At 42.3% G+C, this 14,466-nt stretch overlaps 2 protein-coding genes across 3 annotated transcripts in view; both read right to left on the bottom strand.

The window, feature by feature from the left end:
- Positions 1–9,414, bottom strand: part of ptprb (protein tyrosine phosphatase receptor type b) — a 135,841-nt gene extending 126,427 nt beyond the window's left edge. The window contains exons 1-2 of the mRNA XM_038780471.1: positions 9,040–9,414; positions 7,679–8,080 (exon numbers count right to left, since the gene is read on the bottom strand). Of these exons, the coding sequence (XP_038636399.1) occupies positions 7,679–8,080; positions 9,040–9,094 (457 nt within the window). The 5' untranslated portion in view covers positions 9,095–9,414. The remainder of the gene's footprint in view (positions 1–7,678; positions 8,081–9,039) is intronic.
- A 2,243-nt stretch (positions 9,415–11,657) lies between these two features.
- ptprr (protein tyrosine phosphatase receptor type R) overlaps positions 11,658–14,466 on the bottom strand; it is a 281,259-nt gene continuing 278,450 nt past the window's right edge. For both annotated transcript variants that reach the window (XM_038780900.1, XM_038780901.1), the window contains one exon: positions 11,658–12,913. In XM_038780900.1, coding sequence (XP_038636828.1) covers positions 12,820–12,913 — 94 coding nt within the window. In that variant the 3' untranslated portion in view covers positions 11,658–12,819. The remainder of the gene's footprint in view (positions 12,914–14,466) is intronic.

The raw sequence follows: 14,466 nt of genomic DNA, 5'->3' as shown, positions 1-14,466 counted from the left end.
GAATTTGGAATTGGCTGAAAATTAGAGAGCAAAGGGCTGTGGTAAACTGATGATTCTCCAGCTGGCAGGAAATATCTGGCAAGGTGTCCCAGGGGTTGTGGCAGAGAATTTGGTTGCTCTTTCTCTCTAACATATTTTGGAACTTGCAAAAAGGATTGGACATGAAAATTCTCTGATGATACCAAATAGAGAAGAGTCACGAACTATGATTCAGAGGTTCCATTAAGGGAAACCGAACACAATCGGAAATTGACTGCACTTGTTGCACAAAGTCAATAGTTAGTGTTCTGATGAAAGGTTATCAAACTGAAACCTTAACTCTCATCTCTTCACAGATGCTGCCTGACCTGCCGACTAATTCAGATTTCCAGTAAGCACAGAATTTTGTTTTTGCATTAACGGTTGAATCACATTTGGAATGCTGCGAATACTTTTAGGCTCCTCACTATAAATGGTATATAATAGTCCTGTGACAATGAAATGTGGATTTACCAGACGGATACCAGGATGCGGGTTTTGAATTATGAAAAAAAAAACGAAGGCAACTAGAGCTATATGCTTTTAAATTGCAAATATTGAATGGGGATTAGATACAGTGCACAAATTGTACAAGGAAGAGACAAAGGAAACTGATTATTTTCATTGTTGGGTGAATCAAAGACAAATATCTCAAGATAAACACTGAATACATGAAGGGGAAAATGAGAAACAAAATCAGTTTTTAGTAGACTTAGCATGTATTCCAATCAGAAACCAATGAATCTGACTCTCCTTTACTTTGGAATGAGTTTAGGCTCTAACTCTAGATATTTATGAAGCAACTTCTTAGGTCTGTATGAAGTAAAACTGCTTGATGCTGACACTGCAGAACAGTAATTGGTGCGACAGCAAATAAGTTTTTTTTTTTTTTTTGTTTTTTTTTATAAATTTAGAGTACCCAATTCATTTTTTCCAATTAAGGGGCAATTTAGTGTGGTCAATCCACCTACCTGCACATCTTTGGGTTGTGGGGGCGAAACCCACGCAAACACGGGGAGAATGTGCAAACTCCACACGGACAGTGACCCAGAGCCGGGATCGAACCTGGGACCTCGGCGCCGTGAGGCAGCAGGGCTAACCCACTGCGCCACCGTGCTGCCCTACAGCAAATAAATTAATTAATATTGCAAGGAGTGGTTCATGTTTTGCCCACTAGGTGAAAGCTTTGACTAAGGTCATCCTTCCTGTGACATTTTTCAATGAGACGAGCACGGATGCCAATGTTTAGTTTTTGATTATATTATAAAAGTTCAACACAAAGTTTATAAAGCACCAGGAAATCCAAAGTACCCAATAACTTTGCAATCTCGTTTCACATTGGACTGAATTTAAGTTCCAAAATCCAAACTACATGGGAAAGGGTACTTGAGGTGGTCCGGCAGTGTTTAGATTTAGTGCAGTAAGCTCAATGAGAATCAAAACAAGATATGATTCACACACTACACTGCTGTTTGCATGTCCTTATGCATCAAAGTTGCATCATTGTGAGACTGGCAGTAAAATTATAGTTTTAGTGATAAATAAGTGCCGGATTTACATCTCAATTAGAAATTGCAATTGAAGTTTCATAGCAGCTAATCTGAGTTATGTTAGCAATGCCTACTCACATGCCCACACATGGGGGCCAACTGCAACATCAACTTTCATCTTATAATTTAGAATAAGGTATAAATACCCTATCAGGCATCATCCTAAAGATTGATCCAGTTGAACAATACATATTATGTCTGCTCTTCCCAAGATTCAAGGCTCTATGAATTTCCTTGCAGATATCCAGAGTATCAGAATCACCCACAATACCACCCCCCATTACTCCCAATACCCACTATTACTCCCAATAGCCCCATTACCCAGGTGTGTGAACATCCAATGCACTTGATTTCTCCTACTGCATGCAAGGGTGTTACAATGGGAACCACAGAATGTGATGCGCACCCTGCACCCTTGGATTTACATTGGGATATTTTTTCAAGCAGCAATGAGAGGAGGGGGCTGACAGACAAGGATGGGAACATAAGAACATAAGAACTAGGAGCAGGAGTAGGCCATCTGGCCCCTCGAGCCTGCTCCGCCATTCAATGAGATCATGGCTGATCTTTTATGGACTCAGCTCCACTTTCCGGCCCGAACACCATAACCCTTTATTCTTCAAAAAAACTATCTATCTTTACCTTAAAAACATGTAATGAAGGAGCCTCAACTGCTTCACTGGGCAAGGAATTCCATAGATTCACAACCCTTTGGGTGAAGAAGTTCCTCCTAAACTCAGTCCTAAATCTACTTCCCCTTATTTTGAGGCTATGTCCCCTAGTTCTGCTTTCACCTGCCAGTGGAAACAACCTGCCCGCATCTATCCTATCTATTCCCTTCATAATTTTAAATGTTTCTATAAGATCCCCCCTCATCCTTCTAAATTCCAACGAGTACAGTCCCAGTCTACTCAACCTCTCCTCATAATCCAACCCCTTCAGCTCTGGGATTAACCTAGTGAATCTCCTCTGCACACCCTCCAGTGCCAGTACGTCCTTTCTCAAGTAAGGAGACCAAAACTGAACACAATACCCCAGGTGTGGCCTCACTAACACCTTATACAATTGCAACATAACCTCCCTAGTCTTAAACTGCATCCCTCTAGCAATGAAGGACAAAATTCCATTTGCCTTCTTAATCACCTGTTGCACCTGTAAACCAACCTTCTGTGACTCATGCACTAGCACACCCAAGTCTCTCTGCACAGCGGCATGCTTTAGTATTTTATTGTTTAAATAATAATCCCATTTGCTGTTATTCCTACCAAAATGGATAGCCTCACATTTGTCAACATTGTATTCCATCTGCCAGACCTTAGCCCATTTGCCGATCAGAAGATTGAGATGGGAAAATGGAATGGTGAGGCACTCTGGGGTTCAGGGAGGGCAAATTAAGCATTGACCCAGCAAAGTAGAGAAAGGGAAACAAAAATAGACAGGAATAACCAAGTTAGGAAGCATGAAGAACAAGAAAGAAAAGCAAAGAAAATATCTAGCTAACTGGACATGGATCTAAGCAGATTCCTGTGAAAAGATGGTAATAGATCATGGAACCAACTAAATGGAAATGACACAATTGAATGGCAGAACTAAAGAATACGGAGTGATAAATGGGCAAGGAAGCAAATTGAGTGTAAGAGATCAAAGCAAAAATACTGTGGCTATTGGAAATCTGAAATTAAAAAAGAAAATACTGGAAAAACTCAGCAAGTTTGGCAGCATCTCTGAAGAGAGAAACAGATTTAATGTTTCGAGTCCATAGGACTCTTCTTCAGAGCTGAAGAGAGGTAGAAATATGATGGGTTTTATATTGTTGAAGATAGGTGGCGGAGTAGGTGGAGTAAAATAGGTCACGGATGGGTCAGAGCTCAGGAGAGATTTGACAAACATGTCATGGGCACAAGACAAAGGGAGTGTTAATGATAGTGTTAAAGATAAGGCAGGTTTTAGTAGTGGCATGAAGGTCAATTAGCAGAATGTGTTAATAGCAGAACAAATTCAAGCACTCTGTGACAGCAAAAGATGAGAGAAAGTTAGAGTGGCCTTTGTGGGGAGGAGAAGGTTAGAAAAATTTATAAGCAAAAATCAAAATGGAGGACAGAGTTCCTGGCCTGAAGTTGTTGAATGTTAAGTGAAAGGGAGATCATGCCTCACTAATTTGATCGAGTTTTTTGAGGAGGCGACTAAGGTGATTGATGAGGGGAGGTGGTGGATTTTGTTTAAATGGACTTCAGTAAAGCCTTATGGCAGACTGGTACAAAAGGTCAAGTCACATGGGATCAGAGGTGAGGTGGTAGGATGGATACAGAACTAACTCGGTCACAGTAGGCAAAGGGTAGCAGTAGAAGGGTGTTTTTCTAAATGGAAGGTTATGACTAGTAGTGTTCCACAGGGATCTGTGCTTGGGCCCCTGTTGTTTGTCGTATACACAAATGATTTGGAGGGAAATGTACCCGGTCTGATTAGTAGGTTCGCGGATGACACCAAGGTTGGTGGAGTAACAGATAGTGTTGAGGATTGTTAGAAGATACAGCAGGACATTGATACGTTGGAGACTTGGGCAGAGAAATGGCAAATGGAGTTTAATCCGGACAAATGCGAGGTAATGCATTTTGGTAGGTCTAACAGAGAGGGGAAATATACTGTAAATGGTAAAACTTTTAGGAATATAGAAAATCAGACAGATCTGGGCGTGCAGGTCCACAGATCTTTGAAGGTGGCAACACAAGGTAGTCAAGAAAGCATACAGAATACTTGCCTTTATTGGACAGGGCATTGAGTATAAAAACTGGCAAGTCGTGCTACAGTTGTATAGAACTTTGATACGGCCGCACTTGGAATATTGCGCACAATTCTGGTTGCCACACTACCAGAAGGATGTGGAGGCTTTGGACAGGGTGCAGAGGAGGTTTACCAGGATGCTGCTTGGTCTGGATGGTGTTAGCTATGTGGAGAGGCTGAATAGACTCGGACTATTTTCATTAGAAAGACGAAGGTTGAGGGATGTCCTGATGGAGGTCTACAAGATTATGAGGAACATGGATAGAGTGGATGGGCAGGCACTCTTTCCCAGAATGGATGGGTCAGACATCAGGGGGCAAGGTCTGTGGGGCAATGTTTAGAGGAATGGCAGGTTTTTTACGGAAAGTGTGGTGAGTGCCTAGAACACGTTGTCAGGGCAGGTTGTGGAAGCAGATACATTAACGGCATTCAAAAGACATCTTCACAAACACATGGATAGGATAGGTATAGAGGGATACGGCACAAGGAAGTGCTGAGGGTTTTGGCAAAGGTTGGTATCATGACCGGTACAGGCTTGGAGGGCCGAAGGGCCTGTTCCTGTGCTGTTTTGTTCTTCGTTAAATCCAGAAGGTCGAATTGGAAGATGAGGCGTTGCCCCTCCAGTTTGCGTTGGGCCTCACAGGAACATCATAGCAGCCCAAGGACAGAAATCTAGGCATGAGAGCAAGATAGCGTGTGGGATACAGTTGGAAAAGAAAAAAAAACAATGAGGGAAATAAGCGAGAAAACATTTCAAAGGAAATTGTGAAAAAAAAAACTGAAATAGTAGTGAGTTTGAGGATTGGATTCCTGAGCTGTCGTATAATTAATTGCTGCCTTTTCCATTTGAACCACCCCAAACCCATCTCAAGCCAAGTTCGAGAATGGAAAGTGCCAGTAGCCACCTTCAGAGCTGGTTTAGCTCAATGGGCTGGACAACTGGTCCGAGATGCAGGGTAATGTGAGGGCTGAGATTTTTTATAATAATCTTTATTGTGGCAAGTAGGCTTACATTAACACTGCAATGAAGTTACTGTGAAAAGCCCCTAGTCACCACACTCTGGCGCCATTTGGGTACACGGAGGGAGAATTCAGCACGTCTTTCGGGACTTGTGGGAGGAAACCGGAGCACCCGGAGGAAACCCACGCAGACATAGGGAGAAAGTGCAGACTCCGCACAGACAGTGACCGAAGCTGGGAATGGAACCTGGAGCTGTGAAGCAACAGTGCTCCCCACTGTGCTACAGTGCCAATGAAGGTCCTCTATCCGAGGTGTGGTGATCCTTAGGTTAAATCACCACCATCAGTCAGCTCTTCCCCCAAAAGGGGAAAACAGTTTGGGGGTCATCTGGGACTATGGCGACTCACTTTTATTTACAGAGAACCTTAATGGACCCCCTATGCAATTCTCGCCTGCAATTCGTTCCCTGGTCTCCTGTACAGAGTAAGGATGTCAGCCTCGCTTCCCTCCTCGCATTTCTGATCTTTTCTCTCTCTCTCCTTTAACTGGGAAATTCCTTCACAGAATCTCGCCGCCTTCTTTTCAGATCCACAGCTATGTGGGTTTTTTTTTTTGTAACTAAAATTCCATTTCACTTTCCACAGCAGCCAACCTATTCCGGAAGCACAGATTGTTTCCCGGTCTCTGTGCTTCGGAAATGTACACGAAGGGGAGGTGAAGCTCATGGACGGAGTCAAGAGAAAAAAAGGCTTTGCCGTTAAAAATGAACACAGTAAGAAGTCTTACAACACCAGGTTAAAGTCCAACAGGTTTGTTTCAAACACGAGCTTTCGGAGCACGGCTCCTTCTTCATTCACCTGAAGAAGGAGCCGTGCTCCGAAAGCTCGTGTTTGAAACAAACCTGTTGGACTTTAACCTGGTGTTGTAAGACTTCTTACTGTGCTCACCCCAGTCCAACGCCGGCATCTCCACATCATGGTTAAAAATGAAGACTGCTCAGAAATGTGAGTAGCATTTATTTACTCAACTGTGCAATCGTTATTGGGTAACATAGCATTTAAAAGGCAAAAGCCAGGGGTAACGGTCTTTATTTTGCAGATAGAATGAAATGTATTCGGCTCGGGGGAATATTGTGAGGAATATTATTGTTCCCAGCGGCGGCTACACATCAGCATTGCCTTCGTTCATTTGAAGTCTACCAGTTCACCAAGGCCTCTCTCACAGTCATATCCTTCCTCTGCAAGAGAGTCCTGGACGTCCAAAGCATCCCGAAAGGAAAACTCCACCCATCCTTTTATGTTACAGCTCCATGGGAATGAGGATTTTTCCAAAGTGCGGATTAATGCTCGTTCCCTCTTTAAATTAACAGCAGCTTCTACCCTTGGAAATTCCCTCATTCAGTATCCGATATGGGGATGAAGACCCTCTGGAGCAGTGAGGCTGGAACTGAGGCAGGTTATTGGGAGATTTACTCCCCCTGTTAATAACCCCGCTTTAATCCTGGCACTAATGTTCCCTGCTTTGCTCGGAACGAAAGTCACACATAACAAAAAATGCCAATCTTCTCCATTGGCCAATGATACAGGCCCGCCCATTCCTGCCCCTGAGATCCTACATCCACTATTTGTTTAGTAAGAAGTCTTACAGCTCCAGGTTAAAGGCCAACAGACTTGTTTGGGATCACTAGCTTTCGGAGCGTAGCTCCTTCATCAGGTGAATCCTACGCTCTGAAAGCTAGATATTCCAAACAAACCTGGACTTTAACCTGGTGTTGTAAAACTTCTTACTGTGCCCATCCCAGTCCAACGCCGGCATCTCCACATCATGGCTACCACTTTTTGTTGTTCTTCGTGAACATCCCAACACTGTAAAGCCTAGCCTCACATGTCCTGTGTTCCTTTACCAGGAGGAATCCCATATTTTACATGAACACATTGTTAAGGTCCCACCGGACTTGCTCACACCTCTCCCTCTCCAACATGGTTTATTTGAGGGCTTAGATTTATAATAATAGTAATCTTTTATTGTCACAAATATGAAGTTACTGTGAAAAGCCACTAGTCGCCACATTCCAGCGCCTGTTCGGGTAAGCTGGTACAGAAATTTAACCCGCGCTGCTGGCCTTGTTCTGCATTACAAACCAGCTGTCTAGCCCACTGAGCTAAACAATGCTAACTTTGCCTGTAGTTTGATTATAGCGAGATTTTTCATGTGTTGAATGAATAAGGTCGACAATTAAAGATGCAGAGTTGTGTGTGAGACATGTGTGGGGGTGTCAGTGTTACAGTAGGGGAGGGGGACTCATTCCATGATCAGATGATCTGATGGGTTTGAGGAATGGCACACGTCCTCAGGGCCAGGGTCTCACCTTGAGTTGGGCACATGTCCAGTTTAACGGGCTGCCCGTTCTCCCCGAGCTGGTACTTCAGCCAGCTGTCGTGGTACTTCTTCCCGGCCTTCACCACCGCCAGGTAGCCCATCTTTCTGAGGAACATTTCCGGGTGGGCGAGCCCGATGCGGTCCGGCTGCTCGTCGTAGCATTTCCAGCGGGGCGCCGTGGCGCAGTCCTGCAGCACCAGAGTGCGGGTGTGCTGGTTGCTGGAGTTGACCACAGCCAGGCACTGGTCTATATGCCAGAGGCGCAGCCTATCCTGCCCCGTCCACTGCCACTCTTGCCACGGGTTCTTCAGGTCGCATGCGCCGACCAACACCTTTTCCCTGTTGCCCAGCAGGCACTGTTCCTTCCGAGAGTGCAGGATGAGGAATCCGTCTGCAAGGGGAAGGACCAACACACACACACACAAACACACACACAGGTAGACAAACCAGTTAAAACAGTCAGATACATTGTTGCACCAGAAAGGTCAAACAGGGTATCCCTACTCCCTTATACACATACAACTCAACAACAATCTCCACATGAAACATCCAACTGTTTAACAAACATAAGATTGCCCCACTATAGCAGAATGACCAGACTGTACCAACACACCAGGGACATAGTCCAACCCAATCTCACTCACTCTGGCTCACCTCAAGACCATTCATTTCACATTCTCCAACAATTTGACATAAAACACAGACCCATTCCCTGATATTCAGCTCGAAGTGGCTGGAAATCTTTTCCAAATCATTGTCCGGTCTCACTCGCCGCTGACAGGAATATAGATTCCCTTTAGAGCTTTAGAATCAGACCCAGCTCCCACTCGGGTTCCGCAAGGCCAGAGCTCCATCTATCTCTCTCTCTGCACCCCTCACCTCTCACCCCAGCCAGGTTTTGCCCCAACGGAGGGTAAACTTTCACTTCAGTTGTTTGCCTCTGTTGGATATTACCAGAATCTGGACAAAACCAGAATCTGGACAAAGGGTCCCCTCCCCCCATGGCATTTTCTAATTTCCAGAACTTTCCAGAGTGCAGCCCTTTCCACAGAGTGACGGGGAGAAGCAACTGGGACTGAAACCGGAAAATATTAGCATCACATTTCTTTATTTCATCGACTGTAATCAAAGCTGAGGCAATCTAAGACCAGCTTACTGCAAACTGTCTCACAATGGGAGATATGAGAGGAAATTTGTTGAAAAACACTCTACACTTGTGTACATAAACTCATTTCCGCTCGTGTTTTTTTTAAACTGCGGTTAGCCCTCTACTGCTGGCAAAGATTAACCTCGAATAATGAAGACAGATTCTTAGCCAGCTATGGAGCTGCATTGAATAAACTTACTCACCAGATAACGGCAGTAGCCCATATGTAAAAGGCACCATGAAGTAAAGGATATCCATTTTCTCTCTATTCTTGTGACTAAGTTACATGCTGCCACTGTTAGCACAGATTGCTGAATCTAAACGTCCAAAGGAAATGTGCCTTCAGGGGGAAAAAAAGTTAGTGACGACCACTTCCTTCTATTCAATTGCTGTTGGATCTTTCATGCCAGAGTGTCATTTAGTAGACTTCTCGGAAATCATCCTTACGTTCACATCAGATTCAAAGGGACATCATGTTGCCCACCGCTGTAAAGCCATTACTGTGTGTATGTGTGAAAACTGGCCCGTTCTGTCCCAGTTTCGATTGTGACGCGCGAATGTAGTACAATCTGCGAGAAGGCAATTTGACTGTAATCATACAGCTGTTAGCACAGAAGGACATCAAACCACTCCATGTTTTCAGTTTTTTGTTTCAGATTCCAGCATCCGCGGTAATTTGCTTTCCCACTCCATGTTTACAACTGGGGGAATTAGCGCAAGCTCCTGAAAACCATTTTAAACAACTTGCACAACTGGGATCTTAAATGCTGCAAAATTATTGTGGGATGACGTTAGTTATAAGTTGCAACTGCAGCTTTTTAAGGACAGGCATTTAAGTCAGACAAACGATGTATCCCATGTTCTGAGCATTACAGGAGCAATGAGGTTGTGACCATGGTCTTAAACTAGAAATGTGTTCATCTCCATAACATCCAAGAGTAATTTAAAAAAAAAGTAAATTAAAGCTTTCATATCGAACAATTCACTAGCAGAGTAATTCACGAAGAGTAGTTTCTTTGTGTGACTGACCTATTTATTTATCGTCTATTCTGTACAACACCCAAAGGATTGTCAATAAATTGGGGTTTTTGGTGTTACCCTTTCAAATCTGGGAATGGGTCTAATTCTAGCTCAAGGGTACCTTCTTCCTGTCAGCAGCGTGAGACTGGACAATCTCAAACCCGTTCATCACTGCAGAGGACCCACAAAACAAAAATAGCACATTTCGCAATAATTGCAATTGTTATCGACCTTTGCAGGGGTGCATAGAGAGTGCTTATGTGTGAAAAACATATTCACACTTTTGCGGGTGATGATGCAGCAATGGGTGCTGATGAAGCCCATTGTTGGAGCCGAGTAGAGGTGTTTTTTCAATGTTGCAGTAACCTGGGAAATGACTCAGTACTGACATTAAGCACCCGTATCAGAATACATAAGGACATTAGAAATAGGAACAGGATCAATCTTTCAAACCTGTTTGGCCACTCAGTAAGAACTGAGGTGATCTGACTGTGGCCTCAACCCCACCTTCCTGTCTGCCCCCATAATCTTTGACATCCCTGTAGAAGAAAATGCTGTCTAACTCAGCCTTGAATGTATACAATGATTCAGCCTTCACCACTTCCAAGATTAACAATCCTCAGAGAGAACAGATTCAACCACATCTCTTTCTTAAATGGGATATTCCTTGCTCTGAATCTATGACCCCCTAGTTCTGGATTACCTCATGAGGGGAAACATTCTCTCAGGGTCTATCCTATTCAACCCCCCCCCCCCCCCCCAAGAATCTTATCTGTTTCAGTAAGAAAATAATGAGGAGCATCGATAAGGTAGATAGTCAACAACTTTTCCCAAAGGTAGAGGAGTCTAGAACTAGAGGGCATAGGTTTAAGGTGAGAGGGGAGAGATACAAAAGAGACCAGAGGGGAAATTTCTTCACACAGAGGGTGGTGAGCATCTGGAATGGGCTGCCAGAGACAGTGGTATAGGCGAGTACAGTTTTGTCCTTTAAAAAGTAGTTAGGCAGTCACATGGGCAGGGTGGATATAGAGGGATATGGGCCAAATGCAGGCAAGTGGGACTAGCTTAGTGATAGAAACTGGGTGGCATGGACCAGCTGGGCCGATGGGCCTGTTTCCATGCTGTAAACATCTATGACTCTATGAAGACCACCTCTCATTCTGATAATTTCCAATGATTATAGAACCAATCTTTGCTTTAAAAACAAAATCTTTCATGGGATATGAGCATCGCTGGCAAGGCCAGCGTTTATTGCCCATTCCTGATTGCCAGGAACTGAGGGTAGTTTAGAGTCAACCACATTAATGTGGGTCTGGAGTTCCATGTAGGCCAGACCAGGTAAGGATGGCGGATTTCCTTCCATAAAGGACGTTAATGAACCAGATGGGTTTTGACAACAATCGATGATAGTTACTATGGTCACCATTATTGAGCCTAGATTATATTGCAGATTTAAATTTCTGCAGCTGCAGTGTGGGATTTGAACCCATATCCCCAGAGCATGGGCCTCTAGGATACCAGTTCAGTGATATTACCACTGTACTTACCTGCTCAATCTTCGCAATTCTAATCTGCTCAACCTTTCCATAAAAACAATCCCTCCATCCCAGGAATCAACCTGGTGGTCCTCATTCCTATCCCTCAGCAGTGACATATTTCAGTTTGATGTATATATTATATGCACACTCAAATTAATACAAGCAAATGTCACTGTAATTCACTCCTGCCCCAAGTATTTGGTTAAAGGTGGTGTTAGGAAAATTGAAAGATTTCTGATCAAAATATACATGCCAAAACAAGATTTCCAAAACCTGTTGTATTTATTGTCGTCATACACAAAAAAGTAACAGTGCTGAATAAAAACACAAATTATTCTGTGCAGATTCTGCACTGCTTTCTGTAAACAACTTATTAATGTAAACAATTTCCTGCACATGACAAAAACGGAATTTAAAATATGTCTCATCAGCTGGAACATATGACAAATAGCTGCATACAGAATAAAGCTACATCAATGCTTCGTATTTTTGGGCTTGTTATATTAGTATATATATATATTCCCATACATTTATACAGTGCACTTCTTATCTGTCAAGAGAAAGAAAGCGTTGACACTACTTCACAACATTAGAGAGAGAGACAAAGATGCTGTAAGTGTCAATCACAGGGATCCGCTTAATGTCTAGGAAGCTTGTACACTTGGACAATCTCAATAGAAATACATTGTCATGGACACAGGAATACATGTGATTGTTTAACATTGTGCAAGTTGACTGCTAGTTAGGATTATAAATATGCATACAATTCAACACCATGTCACAAATAAAAATCTCCTTCTACATTACATACAAAACATTTAAAGAGTTTTAAAATATTCCAGAATTGGACAGTTATTCAAAAATTCAAGATAAAACACTTGTGCATTTCAGCAGCAAGACAATAATGTGGCAAAGAAATAAAATTCACCACATTATGACATAGCACTTTCCACATTATATATTAATAGATCACATCGAGAGCTGTACCAGTTCAGAATACAGAAAATCCAATAAAGGACTGGACATTATATTTCTGTCCAAACTCCCAGTCTCTCAAAACAAATTCAACCAGCATTGCTTTTCTGAGACCACAGGAAGTATTGTTGAACTGAACTTAACATAAAAGGCCTTTATTAGACACATATAATATGCCACATGATATTGAAGTTAGCTGCATCTTCCTATAACAGAACTTAGGAAAATTTACACAACATTCAATCAGATAGCTTTAATCAATCTGGCAAACAGTATTTTCCAGTCTTGCTGGGACTACTTTCTGAGTTTACCATGGATCACCCTTCTGCTGGAGGTAATTCCACTTTTTGTTTCCCTCGGCAATAAACATGCCATTACCTTCAAGAAATAATTTAGCTTACTCCTATGTAACTTTGAAGTACGTTGTCGCGCGTGAAGAATCTGACAGATTCACTGGCTAGTGTCAGCTGAGATCGTGCTCTCATAAAGACTCAGAGCATGATGTACGAATCCATACTGTTCACTCGTCTGAATCATTCCTCCTCTGTGAACAAAGCAAACAGAAAAAAAAATTAGACTTCTGTTAGAATAAAGATGAGCGCACATAATCTTCCGAAATTAGAATTGCAGATTATCAACATTTTATTCCAATGCGATTTAGAAGAGGCGAGGGAGATGAGAAGAGAAAAATGCCAGGGGAGCGATAGTGGAGCGAAACGTGTGAGTCTGGCATTTGGACCTAGATTTCTCAGCCAACGCACAGTGACAGCACTCACAACTGACCTCAAAGCTACCCACAATGATTTAGTGATTCCAGTGGCGTGGATTTCCCCTTTCCGGAAAGTGGTCTGAATCCGGTGCCACGTCAAGAGAATCACCAGGCACACAGCCACGGTGATATAATTAAACAGAGTAAACACCAATCACATTGACGTACTCTCATAGACAGCAAATAAGGAAACAAAAGGCACCGGTTTCCCTTCACCTACAACTAAGTTTTACAGAGAGTGAAATAAATGATTGGGACATATACATGGGATTAAGGTAGAAACTGAAATACCACAAACTCTTAAAAATATATTATTTTAATCATTCATGGAAATGTTATTATAATGTTGACATGATACTAAGAAATAATAGCTATTGCCAGAGAGGTTTTCTCAGTAGTAATTATGAATTTATAATGCCTTTAAAAAAAAAACAATTACATCTCATTCAACAACATTTAGCCTTAAAATGTGAATTTTGTTAGTTTAGTGATTTCTTTCTGATTACTGACTGTGGGGACTTTCACAGTGCACCCAGTGACAAAACGCAGAAACACTGATGACAACTTCTGGAATTCTGCATTTGTGTATGCAGGTATGGATTCCAGAAGTTACTGACAGTGAACGCTAACAGTTTCACTGTCACTTACTGTCACAAAACTTAGGCCTTGCCCTTTTATCTAATTACTCTACGTTCTTGCCTAACAAGGGACTGCAATAATACTAAACTAAATATCTGTGGGTTACAAAATAAACTATTTGTACAATCAATAATTTTTAACATTAGGCCTTTACTCCTGTTAATATACAAATAATCACGAGCAGTATAACAGTCCAAGTTCTTAAGTACAGTTACAGCATTAATTCCCCATGTATATTTGTCGCACAGGCCAATAAATAAATGTACTAGTTACCTGCACTTTTTATCAGAAGACCATTATCAGAAGACTATTATTAATTACATCCATAATTATCAAACAATCTATACACATAACCATCTGGTTGAGTAAAGTAGAAACTTTGATTTGCTATCACAAATAATAACCATATGAATTACACATATCTACATCGCCTGTCACCACAAGAAGACAGGAGGAATCAACTAAATTAAGCTACTAATTTCACCCACACTTGAATTTCAACTTAAAATTAAGACGTAAAATATCAACTACCATCTGAGTCCAGCTGAAGCAGTGTACCCAGCAACGTAGAAATCAAGAAAAACCTACCAACATTTTCAAAAAACAAAGAGCAAAGAAAAGTACAGCACAAGAACAGGCCTTTCGGCCTTCCAAGCCTGCACCGACCATGCTGCCCGTCTAAACTAAAA

The sequence above is a fragment of the Scyliorhinus canicula genome, chromosome 20 (assembly GCF_902713615.1).
Source record: "Scyliorhinus canicula chromosome 20, sScyCan1.1, whole genome shotgun sequence".
NCBI lineage: Eukaryota > Metazoa > Chordata > Chondrichthyes > Carcharhiniformes > Scyliorhinidae > Scyliorhinus > Scyliorhinus canicula.
This window is presented reverse-complemented; position numbering and strand designations above follow the sequence as displayed.